Genomic DNA, 25,044 nt, shown 5'->3' with positions numbered 1-25,044 from the left:
CAGGATCATTGTAATGCTTTGGCTTCATGGCATAGACCAGATGGCAATAACCCCTGTCTCAGCAAGCAATTCTCAATGTCTTATGGGTTGTAAAATGAATTCACTATTAACTTTATCTGCTAATAACTATGTTTGATTATTGTGGCAGCATCAAAACAATGCTGAAAACATGCACAATCCCTCAATGTAAGAAGAAAAACAAGAATAAAAGAAAACAAAAACTCCTCCTGAATATTTACTCTGTCAAAAAGAAAATTCTTTTCTGAGAAATGGTATTACCCAACAGAAAATTCTGACTTCTTAAAATCCAGGTATGGCCAGGCATGGTAGTGCAAGCCTGTAATCCCAGTAACTTGGGAGGCTGAGGTAAGAGGACTGCAAATTTAAGGGGTGGGGGATGCTGGGGATGTGGCTTAGTAGTAAATCGCCCCTGGGTTAAATCCCCAGTACCAAAATAAACAAACAACCAAAATAAATAAAGTCCAGGTATATTCTCATCTCTTATTTTTACTTTTAAAAAATATTTTTAGTTGTAGCTGGACACAATACCTTTATTGTATTCATTTATTTTTATGTGGTACTGAGGATCGAACCCAGAGCCACTCGTGCTAGGCAAGTGCTCCACCATTGAGCTACACCCCCAGCCCTCATCTTTTATTTTTAAATGAAGTAAAAGGTCTTCATTTTACCTAATTTTGTGGCTGTTTTGTAAAAATCATTGAAAATGCCTGAGAAACTATTGGCATTAGTTTTACTTCAACTAAATATTTGCAGTTGCTAATTCTATAGAAGAAGGTCCTTTGACAGTTTTATAAAAATTGTGTTATCTTTATTATTTTATAGGTGAACTTTTATCATTTTTCAGCGGTTTCCCTCTGGGTTCTAACATTTTCCAGAATTCATTCATCTTTAGGGACCAACCTAATTGCTTCAGCAATATCTTAAATTCCCTTAAGACAGGGAAAATAAGAGTAGGTACATGTAAGGGGGGGGGGGGGATATAAGCTGGTTCCTGGGAACAAGACGCGAAGTTCAAAGGCAAAGTAGACCCAAGAGCGAACTTGAACCAGATCCAGCACAAACAAGAGGGAGAAACAAAGTGGCCTCAGCTCCAAACGCGGTTCTTAGAAAAAAAATTAGTTAGCCCTCATTTCCCCTTCGGAGATCTTGAAACTGTACATAACACCAATTTTATAATTGCTGAGTAAATGAGTAATGTTCATGAATGTGGGATTTATGATAATTCGATATTTGAAATTAAATTAGAAAATAAAGGCTCTGTTAATCTTTAAGCAAGAGTTGCAATGCAGGGCTGGAGTTGTGGCTCAGTGGTGGAGCGCTTGCCTAGCATGTGTGAGGCACTGGTTCGATTCTCAGCACCGCTTGTAAATAAATGAAAAAAATGAAGATCCCTCAACAACTTTTAAAAAAAAAAGAGAGTTGCAAAATGTAAAAAATCGGTAAAGAAAAGAAAGGTCCCAAAGACCTAACCGCTAAGTTTCAGTCCCCGTTAACTAGGCAGGCCCTGGAGAGGGTAATCGAAGGTGAATCCAAGACGCTTTCCTAAGGCCGAAGCTCTGAAAGTCCGGGTGCGTCTTCAACACCAGCTCCGCACATGCGCAGACCTCCACCTTTAGATGTGAGAGTGCGCACCCGGCCCTTGCTTGTCTAAGAGAGGGAGGGCGGGGTGGTGTCACGTGACATGGATTGCGGCATTTTTGGCCCAATCCGAAACGTTTTAGGAAAAGCCCTTGTAGAGTAATTCGGGTAGCCCCGGTCCTTCCCTAGTCTTGACCTCGTTTTTTTCTTATTCTTGGCTTTTTGATTTTGTTCTTGAATCTGAACAGCTTGGTAGAATTTTTGCTTTGTGCCCCGTGAATCAAATTAGAGGCACACTATAAAGCAGTGTTTTTCTTCATAACTAAAGTGGCATTTCTCTAATTTCAAGTCTACTGCTTTCTCCGCAAAACGCTCTAATCCTGTTTCTACTGCTTGAGATTCCAAAATCGCTGGAGGAAGCCCAATTGTAAAAATAGCACCCCAGAAAAAGAAACTGTTTTATCTGTATCTCAGGGTTTGAGAAATGGGGAAATCATAGTAAAAATTTAGAGATATGTGTCCCCAGAACTAAGCGACAGATATACGATCCCAAAAACGTACCCGCAAGGGATTGCTTTGTCACCTTAAGCATTTAAATAAAATGTCAAGATCTTTACATTCAAGACCCCTGTCAAAAATCAAGCTGGGTGCGGTGGCGTGACCCAACAACTGCTGAGGCTGAGGTAGGAGGCAGGATTGCAAGTTCGAGTCCAGCCTCAGCAATTTAGCGAGAGACCCTGTCAAAAAATAAAAAGGGGGCTGGGGAGATAGCTCAGTTGGTAGAGTGCTTGCCTTGCGAGCACAAGGCCCTGGGTTCAATCCCCAGGACCGCAGAAATAAATAAATAAATAAATAATAAAAAGGGCTGGGGGTGTGGCCAGCGGCAATGGGCTTCTGGGTTCAAACCCCAGGAACCAACCCCCCCCCCTAAAAAAAAAGAAAATCTCAAGTAGGCTGAAATAACGTAGTTGATTCGCTCCAGAGGAGTGTGATGGGAAACAAGGACTTAGGAGAAATTTGATCTTAACTCTGGAGTTCTTGAAATGAGAAGAGTGGGTAAAAACAAAACGGTTGTTCTAGAGTCCTAATCCTTGCCCTCCTGACTGCTACAGCCCAGGTACCTTAACAGTGGTTTCTGCCACATTCCAACATAGATGGCTTGGTTAAAAATAATTTCTAGTAAAACTACCAAATCTGGTAAAAATTCCTTACCAGTAATTGTATTCACTAAGATTTTACCAATCTCCTACAAATAAGAAAACCTTAGCGCTGAAGAAATGCTTTTGTACTTTACTCAGTGTTCTCAGAAAACTAACGAGGGAGTCGAAGGAGCCGTGGTGCATGCTTGTAATCCCACTGGCTGGGGAGGCTGAGGCAGGAGGATCTAGAATTCAAAGCCAGTCACTTCACTTCTGCAAAAGCGAGGCGCTAAGCAACTCAGTGAGACCCTGTCTCTAAAAAATACAAAAATAGGGCTGGGGATGTGACTCAGTGGCCGAGTGCCCCTGAGTTCAATCCCTGGTCTCCCCACCCCCATATACACACACCAGGAAAAAAAAAACAAACTAGTGGGAGTACATAGCTAAGAGCCTTGCACTTTGGAAGGACTTCACAGCGACTTGCCATGTGATAGTTGCTGTTCCCTTGGTTTCCTGTGGTGCTGACATCCTTTGTTCTTAAGTATAGTTGCTTCAACTGCAGTGCCTTCTAGTATAGATTCTTGTATGGCCCCCCATAGTACTGTCACAGCTTTCAGCATAAATGACTTCAAACACTACACTGCGGTAAGAAATGCCCTCTGGACCGAGTCACACGCCTGTAATCCCAGGGGTTGGGGAGGCTGAGGCAGGAGAATTCCAAGTTCAAAGTCAGTCTCAGCAATTTAGTGGGGCAATAAGCAACTCAGTGAGACCTTGTCTCTAAATAAAAGACAAAAAAAGGTTGGGGATGTAGTTCAGTAGTGCCCCTGGGCTCAATCCCTGGTACCATTAAAATATATATATGTATATAGTCTGGGAGAAAATCCCTTCACACGGAGAAACCTATAGCCTGTGAGCTAATTCTGGGTTTGTGGAATAAGCCTTTTCAAGGAAAAGTCAAGAGTGAAGAGCAGAGATCATGGCCTTCGTTTGAAAGATGGTGCAGTTTAAGTATTTAACAGGAGAACCAGAGAAAATAGGCAAGTGTTCATTTAGTGAGGTAGGAGGCAGGATTGCAAGTTCGAGTCCAGCCTCAGCAATTTAGCAAGAGACCCTGTCAAAAAATAAAAAGGGGACTGGGGATATAGCTCAGTTGGTAGAGTGCTTGCCTTGTGAGCACAAGGTCCTGGGTTCAATCCCCAGCACCGCAAAAATAATTTAATGGAACTCAGGGATGCTTTTCCACTGAGCTACATCCCAGGCCTTTTTATTTTGAAATAGGGTCACACTACATTTGCCAGGCTGACCTGGAACTTGCGATCCTCCTGCCTCAGCCTTCCTAGTTGCTGAGATTACAAGCCTGCCCAGGGAGCCTCATTCCATTACTTCTCAAGTTAGAACATTGTTTTCATCAGTGTTGTTGGTAGCACCTATCATTACTAACCACTAGTGTAAATGTATCTGTTGTTTTTCTACGCAACCAAATTCAAATGATGGCTTAACAAAATGTTAAATTATTTCTAAATATTCACTAAATTCAAAGTCATACCTACTTCTGATTCTTCCTTAATCAGGGTTATTGAGTAACCCTACATAAGGGTCTTACTGCTCAAAAAGTGCACCTACAGTTGTACACATAAAAGTATTTTACCAATATGTAGTCTTTTTAAAGATGCTCCTGAGACCAATTCATTTTGTAATTTCTACTTGTGGTATAATCTGTTGTCCCAGTTAAGGTTGGCTGTTCAATAGACTAAAACCCAAGCAGCTGTCTCAAGTCAAAGTATTCATGCCAAGTTTTCAAATCTTAGGCTAATTACTACTGGTGCAAAAGACACTGGTAGTAGAATGCTGTTTTTAGTAACAGCTGCAGAATATCATCGCACCCTTTTCTAGAAACAGGAGAAATTTCCAGCAACTGGAAAAATATCTGCTCCAAAGACTCTTTAAAATACAGAACAAGGAATAAACAATATAAGTGTTTTGAATCATAGTCTTTCACTGAATTGCCTCATTCCTAACAACCTCACCAAAAACTGTGTGGGGACTCTCCATTTTCTTTAACCAAGAGGGGAAAGGCTTCAGATTTTTTAAAGACATGAACAAAAGTAATAATTGCAGTAAATACCTGCAGCTGGAAATACTTCAATATTTTCCATCCCTCAGGAAGCAGAATTAAAATACCTTTGCAATATTCAATATTTAACCAAAAAGCAATTATGAAAACATTACTTAGCATTAACTATATGAAACAGATACCCTCCAGAGTTTTCCATAAGTGAAACATTTTTTAAAAAATCACTTATCATGGGAAAACCAAGAGTACAGGGAAAAAAAACCTATTGCTTGAAAATTAAACATGTAAGAATTACATCTGTTTACATATCAAAAGATTCTAAAGATACACATTACAGAGTACAAATGTAGATGATAGGCTCATATTAGAAAAACTATTCATGTATGGAATTTTATAATCAATTTGACCATAGATAATAGTTACTTCCACCATAGGCAATAAAGTACAGGCTCAATTTGCAACTCCAAAAGGAAAATTAAATGGCTTAAGAATTTTTTCCTGCTTCTTGGAAAAAAGTAAATAAGGAAGGTGATAGGTTAAACCATTAAGTTACCACATCCTCATATCACATCCAAATTTGAATGAGCTAACTCATTTGTTTTTAAAAAGATCTTCAAAACTGCCAATAATTTTGCTGGAAAAGTGAATATCATACACTGAAACTAATCATTATAACAAATCTTCAATTTATTTGAAGCAATTCAGTTTCAAAAACTTTTAAGTTACAGCAGTCACAGAAAAAACATGGAATAGTCAGAAACAATAAGAGAATGATCAGGAGTACTGCTTTTTTATTTGTTTTTAACACTGTCATGGCTTTATTCAAAAACACAGTTGCACAAAAGTATTAACCTCAAAGTTTTAAAGGAGAGAGTCTTAAAGAACTTAACACACTATATACATACTGCCATACAAAGAGCATTAAAATAGGACCCAAAACTTCTACAAAATATAAAAAACCCCTTGCTTATTTGCATGAAAATACCACCCACAAAGCTAAATAAGTTCTTAAAAGTTATCTGGAGGTTCACTAAGTGTTGTTTTCAAACCAAAGAACTCTAATTTTGATTGCACAATAAGATGATTGATAAGGTCAATATAGATTTCAATTTAAAAATAAGTATTTTATAATCTGGCATAGTATGTAATGAGAATTCTTAGATACTAAAGCAGGGCATATCAACTGTAAAAATTAGGAAAAAAATGCTAATCTTTTGTACTTTCTGATCCCCCTACTAAATTTATTCCAAGTGTTTATTTCAGTCAGTTGTGCAACTGTTTTAGTTTCTCCACAAATAAGCTTTAACAAGTCATACATTTTAAACAACAACAACAAAAAAAAAACAAGCAGCAGCAGTACTATATTCAGTAATTTAAATGTATCCCAGTAGAGAAGCATAACTTCAATTAGTTTACTGACACTAACCTTTAAAAACCTTACAAATATTTAAAACAAAGAAAGAGGTTTAAGACAGTCAAGATTAACAAAGCAATTACCTTGAACATGGAGCCTCCATGACAAAAAGGGAGATATACTTGTCTGTTCCTTATATTTTATTTAATAGTCATGTAAGTAAGCACACACTCAAACTTATCCCAAATATTCTTCTATTTTAATGACATTCACTTGAAAATAAATCTTAATTTTAATATTTAGTCCCAAATATTTTTCCAACTACCTACTATATTCCAATTAAATGCTATATCTGGTAATGCTTTAAAACTAGGAACAATCAAAGGTTCTACTCAGAAAAATTATAAATACTGTGCAGGGTTGGTATCCAAATTATTTGGAATGCCATCTTAAAAATTTGACTTGAAAGTCTCATTAATTATCAACAGACAATCATTCTGACTTTTGAGGAACATGGATGCTGCTTCGAAAAGCCTTCCCTGCTTCTTTTATTTCTTCATCCTACTTATACGGTCTTAAATGTTGTCAGTCAAGAAAGATTTACAATAAGCAGAGCTTGCTGCTTAAAATTTGTATCAATAACAATATTCGTATCTCAAAAAATTCTTAGGCTCTTCCACTTTGCTTAAAACCCAGATGTATCTGAAAAGGTGGTTGAGGTATAAGACTAAAGGTTTTCTGGGTATCCAGAAGTTCCCAACTTTCTTTTGGGATACAGAGAGGTGAGTGAAACAAGAAAGGAAGGTGATCATAAAGAAATTGCTGAGGAGAAAAAAATGCACACCTAAAACAAAACAAAATTAACAACTGTTGGCATGTCATGATCTGCAGCCTGAAGAAAGGGCTCACCTGCATGTCTCTCATTTAGTATAGGCAATCCTTCCTTTAAAAATAAAATCTTATCAATCACCACAAAATCCATGAACTATATTACTGACTAGAACCTCCCCCAAATCCACAAACTATATTGCTGAATAGAACCTTTATTATTCTGCTTCTACTTTCCAACTTAATTCATGTGAAAGAAGACCACCCAAATACCCTTAGCTATTAAAAAGAAAAAAAGGCAATGCCTTTAAACTAAAGATCCCTGGATCATCTCTAAAAAAATAATCAACTTATTCAAGAGACTACTGTCATTTCATATTACAGATGACTGTAATTTCAGTTAATTTATAAATAACTTTAAAATCTTATGAATGAAATGCACCAAACTTCACCTGTGTAAAAGCAATCATGTTTTAATTATGGACTTAAAAATTACTAATACAATGAACTTGAACTTGAATTAGAAAAATTAAGATTCTAAATCTAATTGCTAGAGAATGTCTCAATGGGAGGAGTGTCAATGAAATTTTTTCTCTACATACAATATGATCATTAACAGACTAGTATATCTTAATTGGAATGATAAGGCAAAAATAGTAAAACCACACTTTTCCTATAAAAAGTTACACATTATCTTCTGTAGGGATAGCTATTGTACATGAAAAAACAAAGATGTGATCACTCTATTGCACACCCAGGAACGTTAGGGAATCTGGTCTTAGAATGATCTAGTCATCTTCTTCCTCTCCATCATCTTCGGCATCTCGTTTCCTCTTCTCCCCCCGGAGACCTTCTTCTTCTAAAAGAAGAATGGAAGGAAAAGTGTAAAAAACTTTAATTTCAACAAATGAGTATTTGTTAAGTTACAAAGTTCCACTAAGTTGACAAAAAAAAGTATATATGTTAAGTTTCCAGTCTGAAATTTCTTTTTATTTCAGCATATAAACCCAGACTTAACAGATGAGGAAATGCATAAATAATGACGGCTTGCTATGCACCCTTGTGGCCAAGTCATGAAGTACAGATCAAGAAACTAGGCTTCATATTGAGGGAACTGTTGGTAAATTTTTAAAAAAGACTTACAGGTAAAGAGTACCAAGAGCAAATCCCTCCCCACTACCTTGGGGTATCAAATCTTAAAGAGCATTATATTGAGTTCAACTGTTCCTCTCCTTTCTTACAGGTAAGGCTTTACCCTCTCCAAAATGAGACCTTGAAATTGATTAAGGTAGCACCACTATCTCTTCATTTCTGATCTTAAAATACAAGTTATAAGCTGTTCATTTAATGGAATTAAGGAATGCCTTGAGAAATTTATTCTTTAAAACACTTTTATACCTTCAAAGCACTCTAAACAAAAAAATCAAAGGGATGGGTGATAATTTGTATTATACATTCATTTATTAAAGTCCATGAAAAAAAAATCTGTATTCTAGAATTTGTTTCTGGCTAATGTAACTCACCCTCTTCCTCCTCTTCTTCCCCTTCTTCAACATAATCATCATCATCATCTTCATCCTTGAGATTCAAATATTCAGTTTGAGTATAAATAAACCATATGAATTTTTCACTATTTATTTTAGTATATCCCAAAGGCAAAGAAACTTTAGTTACCCTGTGTTCTGATAACCACAACCTCTGCCTTATTTAGATCTTTTTAAAAATTCAACTAAGTAGTTCTTTATAAAAATAAGTTATGCTTTAATCCACTGTTCAAAAGAACTTTCTGCAATAGAAATATTTCCGTATCTGTGCTGTACAATACAATAACCACCAGCCACATATGTCTACTGAGAACTTGAAATGTAACCAGTGCAAATGAGGAATTGAATTTGTAGTTTTATTCAATTTTAATTAATTTAAATAGCAGTATGTACTTACTAGCACATGTAGGACAGCACAACTTTTGACTATTTTAAAAATGAGACCTTTTATTTTCCAAATCAGGGTAAGAATGATCTGACTCCTTGCCCCAACATAATTATATATGTTGACTCAAATCACTTTATCTTTCTGGACCTCAATTTTCCAACCAGTAAAAGCAAAATACAGATTGAGCCTTTTTTTTTTTTTTGTACCGGGAATGAACCCCCCTGGTGCTTTACCATGGAGCTACACTCCCAGTCCTTTTTATTTTTTGTTTTGAGACAGGGTCTCACTGAGTTGCTTAGGGCCACAAACTTGCCATCCTCCTTTCTCAGTCCCCTGAGAAACTGGAATTACAGGCATGTGCCATGGTGTCCAGCTCCGAATGGAACATTCTTTTTTTTAATGTTTATTTTATTTATTGATTTTTTTAATGTAGTGCTTAGGATCAAAACCACTGCCTCACATGTGCTAGGCAAGCACTCTACCACTAAGCCATAACCCCAGCCCAAGGCTGAGCATTTTTAATCCAAAAAATGTGAAGTCCAAAATGTTCCAAAATATTTAACTTTTTGAGCATCAACACAACACCACAAGTAGAAAACTGGACACTTGACCTCACTTGATGGGCTGCACTCAAAATGCAGACACACTAAAAATACTGTATAAAATTACAGGTTTTATGTATAACATGTATGTGTGTGTGTGTGTGTGTCTGTGTGTGTGGATATATATATATATATACACCATGAATAAATTTTATATTTAAAGGCTTGGGTTCCATCCCCCATAAAAATATTCCAAAAAATTTTTAAAACCAGATTCAAAACACTCTAGCCCAAGCATTTCAGATAAGGGATATCCAACCTATATATATTTTTTAAATTTATTTTTATTGTAAACAAATGATATACATGTTGTTTCTGTTTGTACATGGAGTAACAGCATACCATTTGCGTAATCATACATTTACATAGGGTAATGATGTTTGATTCATTCTGTTATTTTTTCCTCCCCCCCCCCCTTTTCCCTCTATACAGTCCCTCCTTCCTCCATTCTTGCCCCCCCAACCCCCCATTATGTGACATCATCTGCTTATCAGTGAGATCATTCATCCTTTGGTTTTTTGAGATTGGCTTATCTCTCACTTAGCGTGATATTCTCCAATTTCATCCATTTGCCTGCAAGTGCCATAATTTTATTATTCTTTACAGCTGAGTAATATTCCATTGTATATATATACCACAGTTTCTTTATCCATCAATTGAAGGATATCTAGGTTGGTTCCACAGTCTGGCTATTGTGAATTGAGCAGCTATGAACATTGATGTGACTGTATCTCTGTAGTATGCTGATTTTAAGTCCTTTGGGTACAGGCCAAGGAGTGGGATAGCTGGGTCAAATGGTGGGTCTATTCCAAGTTTTCTAAGGAATCTCCACACTGCTTTCCAGAGTGGCTGCACTAATTTGCAGTCCTACCAGCAATGTATGAGTGTACCTTTTCCCCCACATCCTCGCCAACACCTATTGTTGCTTGTATTCTTGATAATCACCATTCTAATTGGGGTGAGATGGAAACTTAGTGTAGTTTTGATTTGCATTTCTCTTATTACTAAAGATGGTGAACATTTTTTCATATGTTTGTTGATTGCTTGTAGATCTTCTGTGAAGTGTATGTTCATATCCTTACCCCATTTGTTGATTGGGTTATTTGTATAACCCAATACAAATTTTTTTTTTTTTTGAGTTCTTTATATATTCTGGAAATTAGTGCTCTATCTGAAGTATGAGTGGCAAAGATATTCTCCCACTCTGTAGGCTCTCTCTTCACATTGCTGATAGTTTCCTTTGCTGAGAGAAAGCTATTTAGTTTGAATCTTTCCCAGTTATTGATTCTTGCTTTTATTTCTTGTGCTATGGGAGTCCTGTTAAGGAAGTCTGATCCTAAGCCAACAAGTTGAAGATTTGGACCTACTTTTTCTTCTATAAGATGCAGGGTCTCTGGTCTGATTTCAAGGTCCTTGATCCATTGTGAGTTGATTTTTGTGCAGGGTGAGAGATAGGGGTTTAGTTTCATTCTGTTGCATATGGATTTCCAGTTTTCCCAGCACCATTTGTTGAAGAGGCTACCTTTTCTCCATTGCGTATTTTTGGCCCCTTTGTCTAGTATGAGAAAATTGTATTTATTTGGGTTTGTGTCCGTGTCCTCTATTCTGTACCATTGATCTTCCTGTCTATTTTGGTGCCAATACCATGCCATTTTTGTTACTATTACTTTGTAGTATAGTTGAAGTTCTGGTATTGCAATACCCCCTGTTTCATTCTTCCTGATAAGGATTTCTTTAGCTATTATCCAACCTATATTAATCTAGGAAGATCTGTAAGTTTCTTCTACCTCTAAAAATCTACACAATGAAATAGCACACATCAATAAAAATCACAGCAAAATGACCTACAACTCCTGTGGAATGAGTTATTATTTACAGAACCACACTGCCTTAATACACCATAACCATCTGTTTTTCTTTTCCTCTAGCCAATTAGGATACAAATTTTTAGAGTGTATGATACAGTCTAACTTTTTCTTGAATAAGTATGATCACTTTTTTTATGGTTACCATTTTGAGCATGTACCAACTAGTATATGCTGATTCTCTCAGAACCTACTAATATTATAGTTTTCTCCTTTTAAAAATGATGCCACCATGCACAAGGCCCTGGGTTCGATCCCCAGCACCAAAAAAAAAAAAAAAAAAAAAAAAAAAAAAAAATGATGCCACAAGTGGTGGCTCACGCCTGTAATCCAGCGTCACAGGAGAATCACAAGTTCAAAGGCAGTCTCAACAACTTGGTGAGGCCCTAAACAACTTGAAAGACCCTGTCTCAAAATTAAAAATTAAAAAACAGGCTGGGCAATAGTGAAAGTTCAACCACAAGAATGGGATCCTAATTAGAATAAGTTATACTCCATGTATGTATAATACATCAAAATACACTCTACTGTCACATACATCTGAAAAGAACAAATTAAAAACAGGCTCAGATGTAGCTCAGTGATTAAAATGCCCCTGGGTTCAATTCTTGGTGCCCCCAAAAAACAAAACTCTGGTGTCCACTTAGTCTCTTTTCCTAGTTTTTATGCCCTCTCCTTTACAGTCAGTTACTATTTCAATTTTATTCTACTATGAAATCACAAAACGGATCAGAATCAGAAAATAAAAATAAGAGAAAAGAGGTTTAGCTTCAACACCCTCCTACAAATGAAATACCTTTGTTACTTATATTTTGGCCTTTTTTACGAACAGCCTTATTCTTATCTATAATACAAATGGCTGAGTTCCAGAAAGATGAGGTACTACTATATGTCTGAAAAACTATCTAGGGTCTCCCCTCCAATAGTTTACTGCTCCTCGAAAATGCTCTAAGCAACTGCCAAACGCCTAGAACCACTAGGTAGTTAGGTAAAACTAGGATAATCTTCCTTTTTCACAATTATGTACCTTATTTGTGTCTAGAATAACTAAACAATCTGATTTTCCAGCATTTAGCTAGAAACCAATGAGAAACTGTATCATTCTTACATCAGAAATCATTCTCATACAGTAAAATGAAACACTAAAAAAGCATCATTAATAGAAGGGCTCCAGTAAGCTATGGGAGCAGAAGGAACAGATAGGGTAGGAAATTGCATTAAAAAAAAAAACAAAAGTATGGGGCCGGGATTGTAGCTCAGTGGTAGAGTACGTGCCTAGCATGTGTAAGGAATAATAAAAGAGGATATATATCTATAAATTTCAAGAAATATAAACTGCTAATCACATTTATTCCTTAATGATTTAGAAAAGTTCAAGTCTAAAGAGCTCTTTCTCTGAATTTTGTTTTAAACTCAATGTGACTGGATTAATTGATTCATGTTTTAGATCTTTTAAAAAATCATCATTTAGGTATTATCAATAAAAACAGTTTTTGAGTCCAGGTGTGGTGGTACACACCTGTAATCCCAGTGACTTGGGAAGTAGAGGCAAGAGGACTGCAAGGTGAGACCAGTGTCAGCAATTTAGCAAGGCCCTAAGCAACTTAGTGAGAACCTGTTTCAAAAAATAAAATGTGGTTCAGGGGTTGAGTGCCCGTGGGTTAAATTCCTAGTACCCTAACAACCCACCCACAACTCCCTTTTGTCAGAAATTTCCTCAGTAGAGACTATAGTCTTCTCATTAGTGGGAAATGTTTCCTCATTTGTGGATGAGTAATACAATGATTCCCAATCCTCCTAAAGTCCTCAAATCTTTTCTTTTTTTTTTTTTTTTTTTTTTTTTTTTTTGGTGAGGGTAGGGGTGGGTAGGTGTGGGTAGGTACTGGGATTGAACCTAGGGGCACTTTACCACTGAGCTACATCTCCAGCCCTTTTTGAGACAGAATCTCACTGTTATTGAGGGTCTTGCCTCACCTCTATTTTTTTTAATTATTATTTTTTTATTTGTACTAATTGTTTCCACTTTTTAAAATTTTTAAAGTTGTCTGTAGACTTTTTCTTTTATTTATATGCAGTGCTGACAATTGAACCCAGTCCCTCCCATATGCTAAGCAAGCACTCTACCACTGAGTCAAAACCCCAGCCCTCACCTCCATTTTTAATTATTTATATTACGCATACATAAAGTCCTTCTTTATACATATTAATTCCTTGCCTCTGAAGAACAGCTAAAATAGGAAGAAATTTTAAAAATTAAAAACAATTGATTGAATATGAGCTCTCTTTCCTTCTAATTTCCTTTTAAATCTCAATAGTCTCTGAAGCATTCCCTGGCACTTAGATTGTAAATACAAGACCAGACCTGGTGGCACATGCCTGTAATTCCAATGACTCCTATGGCTGATGCAGGAGAATCACAAGTTCAAGGCCAGCCTCAGCAATTTAATGAGACCCTGTCTCAGGATAAAAAATAAAAAGGGATGGGGACATAGCTCAGTGGTTAAGTGCTTCTGGGCTCAATCCCCAGTATCAAAAAAATAAAGTAAAATAAAAAGAATACTTCATTTTAAACATTCAAATTATTTCATCATGAACAAAAATTCCTACTGGTCCCTGCTAATCCTACAATGACTTCAGGTTATATGTATTATCACAGAATTTTTTATTCTACATGTGGCCATATCATTTGGGGTTAGTATTTCCCAATACTCAATGGAATGAAAAAGCTAATATTTGCAGTTATTTGAAAATAATTTTTAAATGACTTAATACTTCTTAGAATTAAGGAGAAATTATTGGCACAGAAAATAAAAGGTCAAATGCAAAAGAACAAAAAAACACTTATTTTATTAAATAAATAGAAACGGGAAAAACATTCAGGTTGTATGCTGGTGTAAACTGAACAGACTGAATATAAATATTTAAAATATTCTGTGAATATTTAAAATATTTAAGGTTCTGATCTTCATTATTACATAGTTCCTAACTCACTAGGACCCCAACCAAATGTATATCTTTATTTTCCACAGTAGTTTCATTTTTTTTTTTTTCTTTTTTTTGGGTGCTGGGGATCGAACCCAGGGCTTTGTGTTTGCAAGGCAAGCACTCTACCAACTGAGCTATCTCCCCAGCCCTTCCACAGTAGTTTCATGATGTCAGAAAAAACTAAACACTGACCAGATATTATCTAACTGCCCAATGTAAAACTAATTAGGAGAACAAATAATATTTAGTCTAAATAAGAATCTCCCCTGCCACCACCACCACTGCTGGGGATCAAACCCAGGGCCTCATGAACACGAGGCAGGCACTTTACCACTGAGCTACATCCCCTAAAACAATAAAAAATTATTTTAAATTATGAAAAGAAACTTCAATTTAACATTAGGAAAAAGTAACTTCACTAAACACCCAGGAGCCAAGACCATTCATTCTGTGTGCCAGTCAAGGTGAAATGCTGAGGTGCAAAGATGAAAGGCACTCCCTAACCCTTAAAGAGCTTACTGCCTCAAAAAGAATTGCCAAGTAAGTTTTTTAAAAAGTGTCTATAAGCAAAAGAAGCCTAATCAAGGTTTAAAGATAACAAAGGAAGGAGTAATTTTCTAAGAAAAACTATAGAAAACTTCAAAAATAAGGTTAACACCAGAGTTCAGTTTAAGGATAATCGTTCACAAGGCATGACTGGGGTGGTAATTACACAAGTAAATATACATGTAAAATTTCATGGAGCTATTCATAAAATTAGTGCACTTTACATGCTTCACTTATATTTATGTTTAACTCAGCACAAACAAAAATGAAGTCCATCAGGGACCTGGGTAGAAAGCCATTTCAGATAAACAATATACACACAAAAAGGCAAATAACAGTTTGGTGTGACAATTTAACTTGGTATTCAGGGAGATGAGGTTAGGGAAGGAAATAGGGGCCAAATAGACAATGCAGGGTTTGTAATCTTTGATGGCAATATGAAAACATTAAGAGTTTCAAGAAGACTAGTGATAGGATCACATTTAATATACCCACATAGCACTTTGAAGGATATTACTAAGTGGTAATGCTATATTCAGAGAATATAAAGCAAGAGATAATTGAAGGGAAGAAATTTAAGTTTTCTTGAGCACTTACAATGTGCCAGGGACTAGATACTTCACCTATATTATCTTGTTAATCCTTAAAACAATCCTATGAAGTTGATATCTCATTTTCATAAATGCAGAAACTAAATCTCAGAAATATCTATAAAATGTTTCTACCATACCATACCACTGAAAGCAGAATTGATTTGAAAGATATCTGGGATTTATTATCAATAGGTGTTTATGTTTATATGCATGTAGTATGGAATAGGCCACAATGGCGGGGGAAAAGGCAGATACCTGCAGCACATTCACAAGTTAGGAAATAACTCTCAAATTTCTACCCAACTCATTTTTTATAGTACTTAGCCCCTAAGCCTAAATAATTATTTTCAGGGCTAATACAGAGTATTTATTCACCTGAATTTCTTCTTTCATCAAGTAAGAGAGGCCAACTTCTTCTTCTCCCTCTCCCAATTCTGACCCTGCTTCATCTTCTTCCTCCTCCTCCTCTTCTTCCTCCTCTTCCTCATATTCTTCAGGTGGACCAGCTTCATCTTCCTCTTCATCTCCATCATCTTCATCTCCATCTTTAAAAATATTAAAAAATATATATGTAGGGCTGGGGTTGTAGCTCCATGGTAGAGCATTTCCCCAAAACATGTGAGGCACTGGGTTTGATTCTCAGCATCACATAAAAATAGATAAATAAAATAAAAAGTATTGTGTTCATCTACAACTAAAAACATTTTTAATGTATATGTATATATTTTATATATACACATATATATATGTGTGTGTGTATATATATTTTTTTGTTTGTTTATTTTTATTTTTAAGATGAGCAAATGGCTGGGCAAATGTTTCCTTCCAGTAATATTCATCCTTTTTACCCTTGCCCAATCACTTCAAACTCAAGCCAACCAGTGGAAAAGTATTTTATGGTGACTTTCTTTTAAGATTATCATTTTGTAATATTCATATTTATTATTCAAATGGTTTCTAAATACTGGTATTTATTAAATGTGTAGATTTTCAGACGTTACATGCACTAAAGTTGGTTTACTTTGTGAACACTTCAAAACCTGCTTGTTCACCATTCATTCCAACATTTTATAACATTATTTATCAATCAAATTTCTTTTGCCAGCTCTGTGGTACATGCTTGTAATCCCAGCTATTCCCAAGGCTGAGGCAGGAGGACTCCAAATTCAAGGCCAGCCTCAGCCAATTAGCAAGATCCTAAAGCAACTTAGTGAAACCCTGTCTCAAAATAAAAAATAAAAAGGTTGGGGAATGTAGCTCAGTGGTAAAGTGCCCCAAGGTTTGATCCCCAGTATTAAAAAATTATTTTAACAGTGAAAACTTTTGACCCAAAACCAAATATCATCCTTTAACTAACAATAGCTATTCTGTCATCTCATCTTTTAGTCTTCTATTCATAATGTACATTCACTATCTAATTCTAGGATATTTTTCACCACTTCAAAAAGAAGTCCCACACCCATTATCAGTTTCTATCCCCTAAACCCTACCCCACTAATTTACTTTCTGTTTCTATTGGATGTGCCTATTCTGGGCTTTTGGTATATACGAAACCAAACAATATATGGCCTTTTTTATCTGGTGTCTTTCACTTAGCATACTATCTTCAAGATTCACTTTTACATGTATCAGTACTTCATTCACTTCTATGGTGAAATAATATTATATTGTTTGGATATATCACATGTTTTTAACCTATTCATCAGTTGATACACACCTGAGTTGTCTCTACTTTGGGGTTATTATAAATAATGCTATTATGAATTATCCCTTTTTTAAAAAAATACTATTTAGGAAGTTTTCACTATTAGTGGGTAGTAGTTACACAAGTTTATATACATGTAAAATGTCACAGAGCTTCATATTACAGTAATCATTAAATTCCTTGAAACCCAAATCTGAAAGAAGAAATACAGGCTAGAGCTGTGGGTTTTTTAATTCTTCTTATCTTACTAATAGCTTATGTGGGTTTTTTTTTGTTTTTTTTTTTCCCTCCACACCTATATCTCCAGGTCCAATCTTAGTTGTACAGCTACGAGTGGCGACTATAATTACGACACATTTATGAATATTTAGAATAACTACCTTCATCATCCTCCTCTTCAGAGTCAGGTGCTTCATTATCCTCCTGATCAAATCCATCTAAGTATGTGATTTGTTGCAGCAATTCAAAAATACTTTCTCTGTAATCTTCCAGGTTTGTGATCTCACAGTTAAACAAGTCAAGACTTTTCAAATTTTTAAGATTTTGCTAGAAAAGTAAATATTTCCAGTCAAGGTTTAATATACCATATTATTTTGTCTTAATTCACAATTCAGAAAACATATATTTGAAATTGACAGAACAACTTTTGGATTGTTAGAATTTTATAACAAAGAATTGTTTTATAAAGCACAGCCAATTTTCTTAATTAGTCCCTGGCATGTAAATTTCAAAACTTTGTTTGGTTTACTATTGTGACTGAATCTATGCACAGGCAACGACAAATACATTATCTATTTAAAACCATAATAGGGGCTGGGGTTGTGGCTCAGTGATAAGAGCGCTCACCTAGTATGCGTGAGGCCCAGGGTTCAATCCTCAGCACCACATAAAAATAAAATAAAGGTATTATGAACACCTACAACTTAAAAAACAAAATATTGGAAGGAAAAAAAAAAAACCACACATAGGCCAGGCATGATGGTACACACTGCAATCCTAAGGGCTAGAGATGATGAGGCAGGAGGATTACAAATTTGAGGCCAGTTTCAGCAACTTAACAAGATCCCCAGCAACTTAATAAGTCCTTGTCTCAAAATTAAAAAAAAAAAAACTTTAAAAAGGGCTGGAGATAAAACTCAGTGGTTAAGCAGTAGTGGGTTCAACCCCCCAGTAATAAAAATAAAACACAAAGCAGGCACAGTGGGGCAGGCCTATAATCTCAGTGACTCGGGAGGCTGAGCAAGGAGGATCAACAGGAGGATGGAAAGTTCAAGGCCAGCTTCAGCAACTTAGCAAAGCCCTAAGCAACTTAGTGAGATTGTCTCAAAATAAAAATATTTTAGGGGATATGCTCAGTGGTAAAGAACCCCTGGGTTCAAGCCCCAATACCACCCCCCCCAAAAAAAAAAAAATCACACACAACCATATGTTCAACATTTTCAATGACCTCACAATCTCTTTTTAAAAAATAGAGCAACAACAATTTTCAGAGTTTCACTTAATAGTCTTTTCCTTCCCACACACCAGAAAACTAGGGGGCACATAATAAAATGACTCAAAAAATTATCAAGAAGGAATGAAAAGCAATAAAACTTAAGGAAATACTGGAAATTTTAAAAACCAGATAGTCAAATCCTAGAGCTGAGGATGAAATAATCAACACAGTTTTTCACTGACTTAAAAATTCATCTGGGTACTGCCCTGTACATCTTTTAAAAAGAATTTAAAACAAAATTTTTTTTTTTCATCTGGGGCCAGGAACAGTGGTGCAGGCCTGGAATCCCAGCAGCTTGAGAGGCTGAGGCAGGAGGATCATGAATTCAAAGTCAGTCTCGGCAACTCAGTGAGGGACTGAACAACTCAGCGAGACCCTGTCTTTAAATAAAATAAAAAATTCAAATTAAAATTTTTTTTTTTAAAAAAGGGCTAGGAATATGGCTTAGTGGTTAAGTGCCCCTGGGTTAAATCCCCAGTACCAAAAAATTTAAAAAATTTTAAAAAATTTTAAATAATAAATAAAAATGGTTAGGGATATGGCTCTGTGGAAATGTGCCTCTGGGTTAAATACCCAATACCCACCCCCCAAAAAAGAGAAAAAAAAAACAAATGCAGAAGTTTCACATTAAGTAGAAATAAATAAGGTAAAATACAAACTAATCTCAGAAATAACAATAACAAAAAAGCAAGTTCAGAGATAAAACCTTTCCACTTACCAGAGCTTCTACTGTACTGAGATCTTTGATTTTGTTTCCACTCAGATTGAGGTAGGTAAGATTTGGACATTTTTCTGCTAGGACTTCCAAGCCTCCAGAAATTATATTGTCACTAAGTTCCAACTATATATTCAACATGGGAAGAAAACAAGGAAAGATGAAGGCTTAGGATGGATCTAAGATTTTAAAAGTATACCAATTTAATAAAGCAGGGTCCTGCGTTCTATCTCCAGTACCACATTCACACAAAAAAAGTATACCAGGCTGGGGAGACAGCTCAGCTGGTAGAGTGCTTGCCTCACAAGCACAAGGCCCTGAGTTCGATCCCCAGTACTACAAAAAAAAAAAAAAAAAAAAAAGTATACCAAAGGAAAAAAAAATTTATCATTTTGGCTTCAAGAGACAGTCACTACAAATCATTAATTTTCAAATTCCCATCTATGTCAGTTACATATATGAGAATGCTATTTAATGAACTCCTAACTCAGCTTTGATTCAGGATGTTACATTTGGATTTCATGATTCAGAGAAAAGTAGTTGGTAGATGTTAAATCTAAATTCATGCCAGAAATGATGGTGAATGTCTATAATCCCAGCAGCCAGGGAGGCTGAAGCAGAGGGATTGGGAGCTCAAAGCCAGCCTAGCATCTTAGGAAGGCTCTAAGCAATTCAGGAAGACCCCGTCTCTAAATAAAATATAAGAAAGGGCTGGGATATGGCTTAGTGGTTAAGTGCCCTTGGATTTAATTCCCAGTACCAAAAAAAAAAAGAAAAAAAGAAAAAGAAAAGAAAAAAAAAAAAAATCCAAATTTGTGTCATAAAGTAATTCCACTAACAAATTCAAATTTCTACAAACAGCATTAGGGCTGATTCAACAAACCCTTTTTTCCTATGTCCAGAAACAAAACTTTCTAACAGGTAGAACTGTCATTTCATTTGGTCAAAAACTAGACATAAAATCCTTCATATTGAAATCATGATGCTTGCACATTAATCTTGACTTACCTTTCGAAGTTTATTTAAACTGGGAAGTTGGGCCAGTGAACTTAATTCCACATTAGCCATACTCAGAAACTCTAGTTCTTTAAAAGTATCATTCAGGCCTTCAATTTCCCCATTGACACACAGGCAATTATCAAGAACTAACTCTGTCACCTGTGAGAAGGAATATATTAATGATTAGTTTGTAATCTCTTTAGCAACAGACCTGGGTTTGACACTCTGGAAATGTGAATATTAAAAATGCCAAATGCCTAAACAGGGTATGGCAGCTGTTGCTTATAATCCCAGGAAAGTAGGAGAATCACTTGAAACCAGGACTGGTGTTCTAGACCAGGGCAACACGGCATGACCACATTAAAAAAAAAAAAAAAAAAAAATCCCCTTACACAGACCCTTTCCACTCCCACCCCAAACTAATATATAATCTATTTATTACTATAAGCCATCTTCCAAATTCAAACTTGCAGTAGCAAGTTTAACACCTGCTTCAAAACACTGTGTCACTAAGGTATAAAAAACAAAACTTTGGCCAGGCACCATGGCCCATGTCCATAATCCCAGTAGTTCAGGAGGCTGAGACAGAAGGATCCCAAATTCAAAGGCAGCCTCAGCAATTTAGCAAGGCTCTCAGTAACTTAAATACCGTCTCAAAATAAAACATAAAAAGCAGGCTGGGCATGTGGCTCAGTGCTTAAGTGACCTGGGTTCAATCCCTAGTACCAAAAAAAAAAAAAAAAAAAAAAAACCTTTGAAAAAAGTCCCATCTGAAATGTTTCAGAATCTTATGAGGAGGATCCCCAACATCTAGGCATATATTTATGCAAGAAGGGAACACTTGGGCTACTAGAAAGATTCCTAAAAAGTAGGGAAAGGAGGAAATCATTTTATCACTTTTTCAATTTAAACCTCATCTTTGATAAATGCCACAGTAACTCAAAAAAAACCTTGTTACCCTGCAGGAAGAAATGTCAGAAAGTTCCTTCTGGGTCAACCTATCTTTCCAGTGTTATTTGAGGACAAATAATATCACCCAGAACAATACACCCTTGGAAAAAATGTTATTTCTATCACTCTGGTGCATTTTTGTGGACATTTTCCCGTTTTAGGAGGTGCGGGGCTGGATTCCCTATTAGGTCAGAGTTACAGTAACAAAAGTTACTGATGTGTGCCTAAATGGGTTTAACCTTACGGGGAAAGCAGGTCCATAATTCCAGCAGCTCACTAGTTCAAAGTCAGCCTCAGCAAAAGCAAGGCACTAAGCAACTCAATGAGACTGTGCCTCTATATAATATACACAATGGGGCTGGGGATGTGGCTCAGTGGTTTAGTGCCCCTGAGTTCAATCCCTGTTAACCTCCCCCCAAAGGGGGGTGTGCAGGAGACCCTAGTTCTCTATTCACAAAGCAAAACTATATTAAAGGGCTAAAAATCAGCAACTAAGAATGACACCTTTTCTATTTGAGTATAACTCTAACATCAGTATTTTAGTAAACCAGAGATGGCATCATAATCTCCTATTTGAAGATGAGGGAACCCAGGTTAAATAAGGGAGAATGACTTGCCTTGGGTCACACAATTAATCTGCGGTAGAGCTCTGCCTTAACTCTTAAGTCTTCTAGTTTTAACTGAGTGGTGAGAGGGCTACTACATTTGGTTTAAGAAAACCAGTTCTTCCACTTTAGGAAATCACTACATTGCCCTAAGATTCCGTTTGTTAGTCTGTATTCTAGAATAATACAATCCACCTTACAAGTTTGTCGGAAGGAGAAAGGTAAATAAACGTTAAAAGTGCTTTGTAAACTGTCTACAAAAATATGAGAGAGACCGTTATTACACCACGGCAGAGGAAGGGGAGTCTGCAATCCCCCAAACTGGCAAAGAAATTACTTCGGATCACTAGGTTAAAAAAAAAAAAAAATGGGAGCGAGAGGGTAAGTCCATTTTTGTGCCCCAAGACATTAAAGATATTAATAAAAGCATTCTAAACATATGCTTCTGAGAGATAGCCTTTTAGGTTTTGTTTTTTGTTTTATTTCTGAAGCCCAGCCCCTAAGAATAAGTTCTAGAAAAGTTCATGTTTTCTCTGAGATGACCCTGATAGCGACCGTTTCCTCCTCCCTGCCCTCTGCCAGTTTCAGGGAAAGACAGGAAAAAAAAAAAAAAAAAAAGCGGGGTGAGAGGGAAGATCCTGAGTTCCCACTCTGCACGCCTAACGCAAAAACCAGGCAGACCCTACCAAAACCTCTCAGCTGGTATGTCCAGGCACGACCCCAAGTAACACCACACACACACACAGACACACACACGCACCCAATCTTATACTGTAATTCTTACAAAGGTTTATTTCAGGGACTGCAAACTAGCAAGACTTTTGTCGGTGTCCTCTTGTGACCACAGACGTGCGCGGGACCGACAGGAACCCCACACCGGGTGGGGACTCCCCAAGGAAAACAAGGGTAGCCTCCCAGCCCGCGTTCCCCCAGCGCTCCAGTCACGGGCAGGGAGGGCTGGGTGAGTCCAAGGAAACGCCCGCGGAAAGGAGGCGGAAACGCCTCCCGCGCGACCCCAGAAAAGTTGACCGCGACCCCGCCTCACGTGGCCCCTCCCAACACCGTCTCTTTAACTAAGGCGACAGCAGCAAAAGCGCATCACTTAGTCTCGCCGAGCCTTTAAAGCACAAAACTACTCAGACCCATTTGCTGAGTTTTTTGAAGCCGTCTCCAGGGATCAAATTCGGAGTTGCGGCCACTGCCACACGACTGGCCGAACATCGTTACACTACGGCGGGAAGAAGCGGATTACGCCTCACGTCCCCACGCCACCTCGGGTCACCGCGACTATTCCCAGTACTCATCCGCGGTCCGAGAACGCGCGGCTGACCCAGATTCCGCCGGTGGCGGTCGGCGCGCGCCGCTTCCCGGGGGAGTGGGCGCCCAGCGAGCGGGAGAGCCGACTCCGCCAGCGACCCTCGCCTGGGCCCAGCGCAAAGTCTGTTGCCCCGGGGCCTAGAGGCCGGGGACGCCCACCCCCACAAAGAACCTAGTTGGCAGCACTGCAGAAAAGTTGGACTAAGTTTTCAGACGGCGATGGCTGCAAAAGGGGCCAGTGGACTGGGGGTCGCGCCCACGCCGCCGGCCCCCAGGAGGAACGCGCCCAGCGAAGCAGCGGAGCGCCCCCACCGACCTCTTCCCGCCCCCACGAGGCCAGGACGCCCGACTCCAGAAAGCGGCCGGGCGCCCGTGCACACACAAATACGCCCCTAGAAACTTAAGCCCTTCGCCATTTTAAGTAGAAAAGCCTAATGATTTTAAACAAAATTAAACATTTTCACCAACCCTGACCCATGGTGGAGATTAATTTATTAGCCCTCCCCACAGACCCACAACACCCCAGAAATCCAACCTAAGAATACAGGGTCGGTGGGGAAGGGGTGGGGGCTGAGTCATCTCACCTCCTCCGGGGCTCTGTTCCTTAACTCCATGTTAATCCTCTTCTTCATCTCCATGTCCTCCTCCTGCTCTTCTGCTACTACTCTCCTCCTTTCCCCTTTCCTGCTTTTCCCACTACCCCCCAATCCTAAAATTTTAAAAGATCTGGAAATGAATGAAAAGAAACGCAAATATAAACGCCCACTACCACCGGATAGATGTGGAGGAGAAAGAAAAGAATAGCAAATGGAGTCCAAGGAGTTGGGACTCTTAACTCAGCTGCCCCCACCTCCTTGTCCACACACCAGCGCGCGCACACACACACGCACGCACACACACACACGCGCACACACACACACACACACACGCACACACAACCAGCAGTTCCTTCCCCTTCAATGGCTGCTCAGAGACTGAGCCTCCATGACACGGCACCGCCAACCCCCTTGCCTACACTCCACCCACCTCCCGAATGTATTGGTTGATTCTTTAGCGTCACACTCTTTCATTGGGCTAGCTAAATGTCTATCAGTATTCAGGGAGGACCTGAACCAGAAATTCTGCGTCTATTGGTTATGACCAAGCGCGCAGTTAACTCTGATAGGTCCAGAGGGGTGTACGTCTCAGAGAAATTATTTTGAATCCCAGCAGCCCCCCTCCTCTTCTTTGTGTAGTTGGCGCGCTTTCCCTATGCACTCGGACGGTTTTGATGTTTGTTGAATTTGTTTTTTGCTTTTAGGTTTGTTGTTTTTTTGTTTCTTGTTTTGTTTTTTATTCGCCTGGTTTTCATATTAAAGGGAGGGAGAAGGCATGCCCAAGTGGCTAGACTGATAATTCGGCATGCGGCACGCTCTAGTTCTTGGCGGTTTTAAAGCACAGCCTCTACTTGCAACCAAGGTGTACAACAACTTGCACATCACCTTAAAAGCATGCCTTCGTGGCACTGCCCTGCCGTAGATAGGTTTCTCACCAGGAGTAGAGAGTGACCTTCCGTAGTGCAGAAACAGAGCTAGGATAAAGATATTTTAGCTTCCACCATGAAAGACTGAAAAATGTTGAAAAATAATGGAAGCATATAAGTGAAGCATATAAGTTCGGATCCTTTAAATAAAACTATCCTGGATGAATTGTTACTGAGGTGCTTGTTGCTGGTAATAAACGTTTAGACCTTGGAGG

The 25,044-nt window shown here is 37.8% G+C and overlaps 1 protein-coding gene across 2 annotated transcripts; it reads right to left on the bottom strand.

Annotated features, from left to right (window-relative positions):
* Positions 1-5,481: 5,481 nt before the first annotated feature.
* Positions 5,482-24,300, bottom strand: Anp32e (acidic nuclear phosphoprotein 32 family member E). Of its 2 annotated transcripts, XM_047517745.1 has the most exons (7): positions 23,892-24,299; positions 20,444-20,593; positions 19,439-19,561; positions 17,606-17,771; positions 15,896-16,065; positions 8,521-8,575; positions 5,482-7,856 (listed from the first exon to the last, which is right to left on the bottom strand). In XM_047517745.1, the coding sequence occupies exons 1-7, from the start codon at positions 23,943-23,945 to the stop codon at positions 7,786-7,788; spliced, it is 789 nt and encodes a 262-aa protein (XP_047373701.1). In that variant the 5' UTR covers positions 23,946-24,299; the 3' UTR covers positions 5,482-7,785. The 2 variants fall into 2 exon arrangements, with proteins under 2 accessions (XP_047373701.1, XP_047373708.1); XM_047517752.1 differs by lacking the exons at positions 5,482-7,856; positions 8,521-8,575; positions 17,606-17,771 and having other exon boundaries at positions 15,913-16,065; positions 23,892-24,300.
* Between the last annotated feature and the right edge of the window lie 744 nt (positions 24,301-25,044).

This window comes from Sciurus carolinensis, chromosome 1, assembly GCF_902686445.1.
Source record: "Sciurus carolinensis chromosome 1, mSciCar1.2, whole genome shotgun sequence".
Lineage (NCBI taxonomy): Eukaryota > Metazoa > Chordata > Mammalia > Rodentia > Sciuridae > Sciurus > Sciurus carolinensis.
The sequence above is the reverse complement of the archived record's forward strand: the minus strand, read 5'-3'. Positions and strand labels throughout refer to the sequence as shown.

Excerpts from the sequence above, each read along its gene's own strand:
- Anp32e (XM_047517745.1), bottom strand. The coding sequence starts at position 23,945 with ATGGAGATGAAGAAGAGGATTAACATGGAGTTAAGGAACAGAGCCCCG. Across the intron at positions 20,594-23,891 it reads GGAACAGAGCCCCGGAGGAG|GTGACAGAGTTAGTTCTTGA; the intron begins GTGAGATGACTC and ends TCCTTCTCACAG. Across the intron at positions 8,576-15,895 it reads TGATGAAAGAAGAAATTCAG|GATGAAGATGATGATGATGA; the intron begins GTGAATAAATAC and ends TTGAATCTCAAG.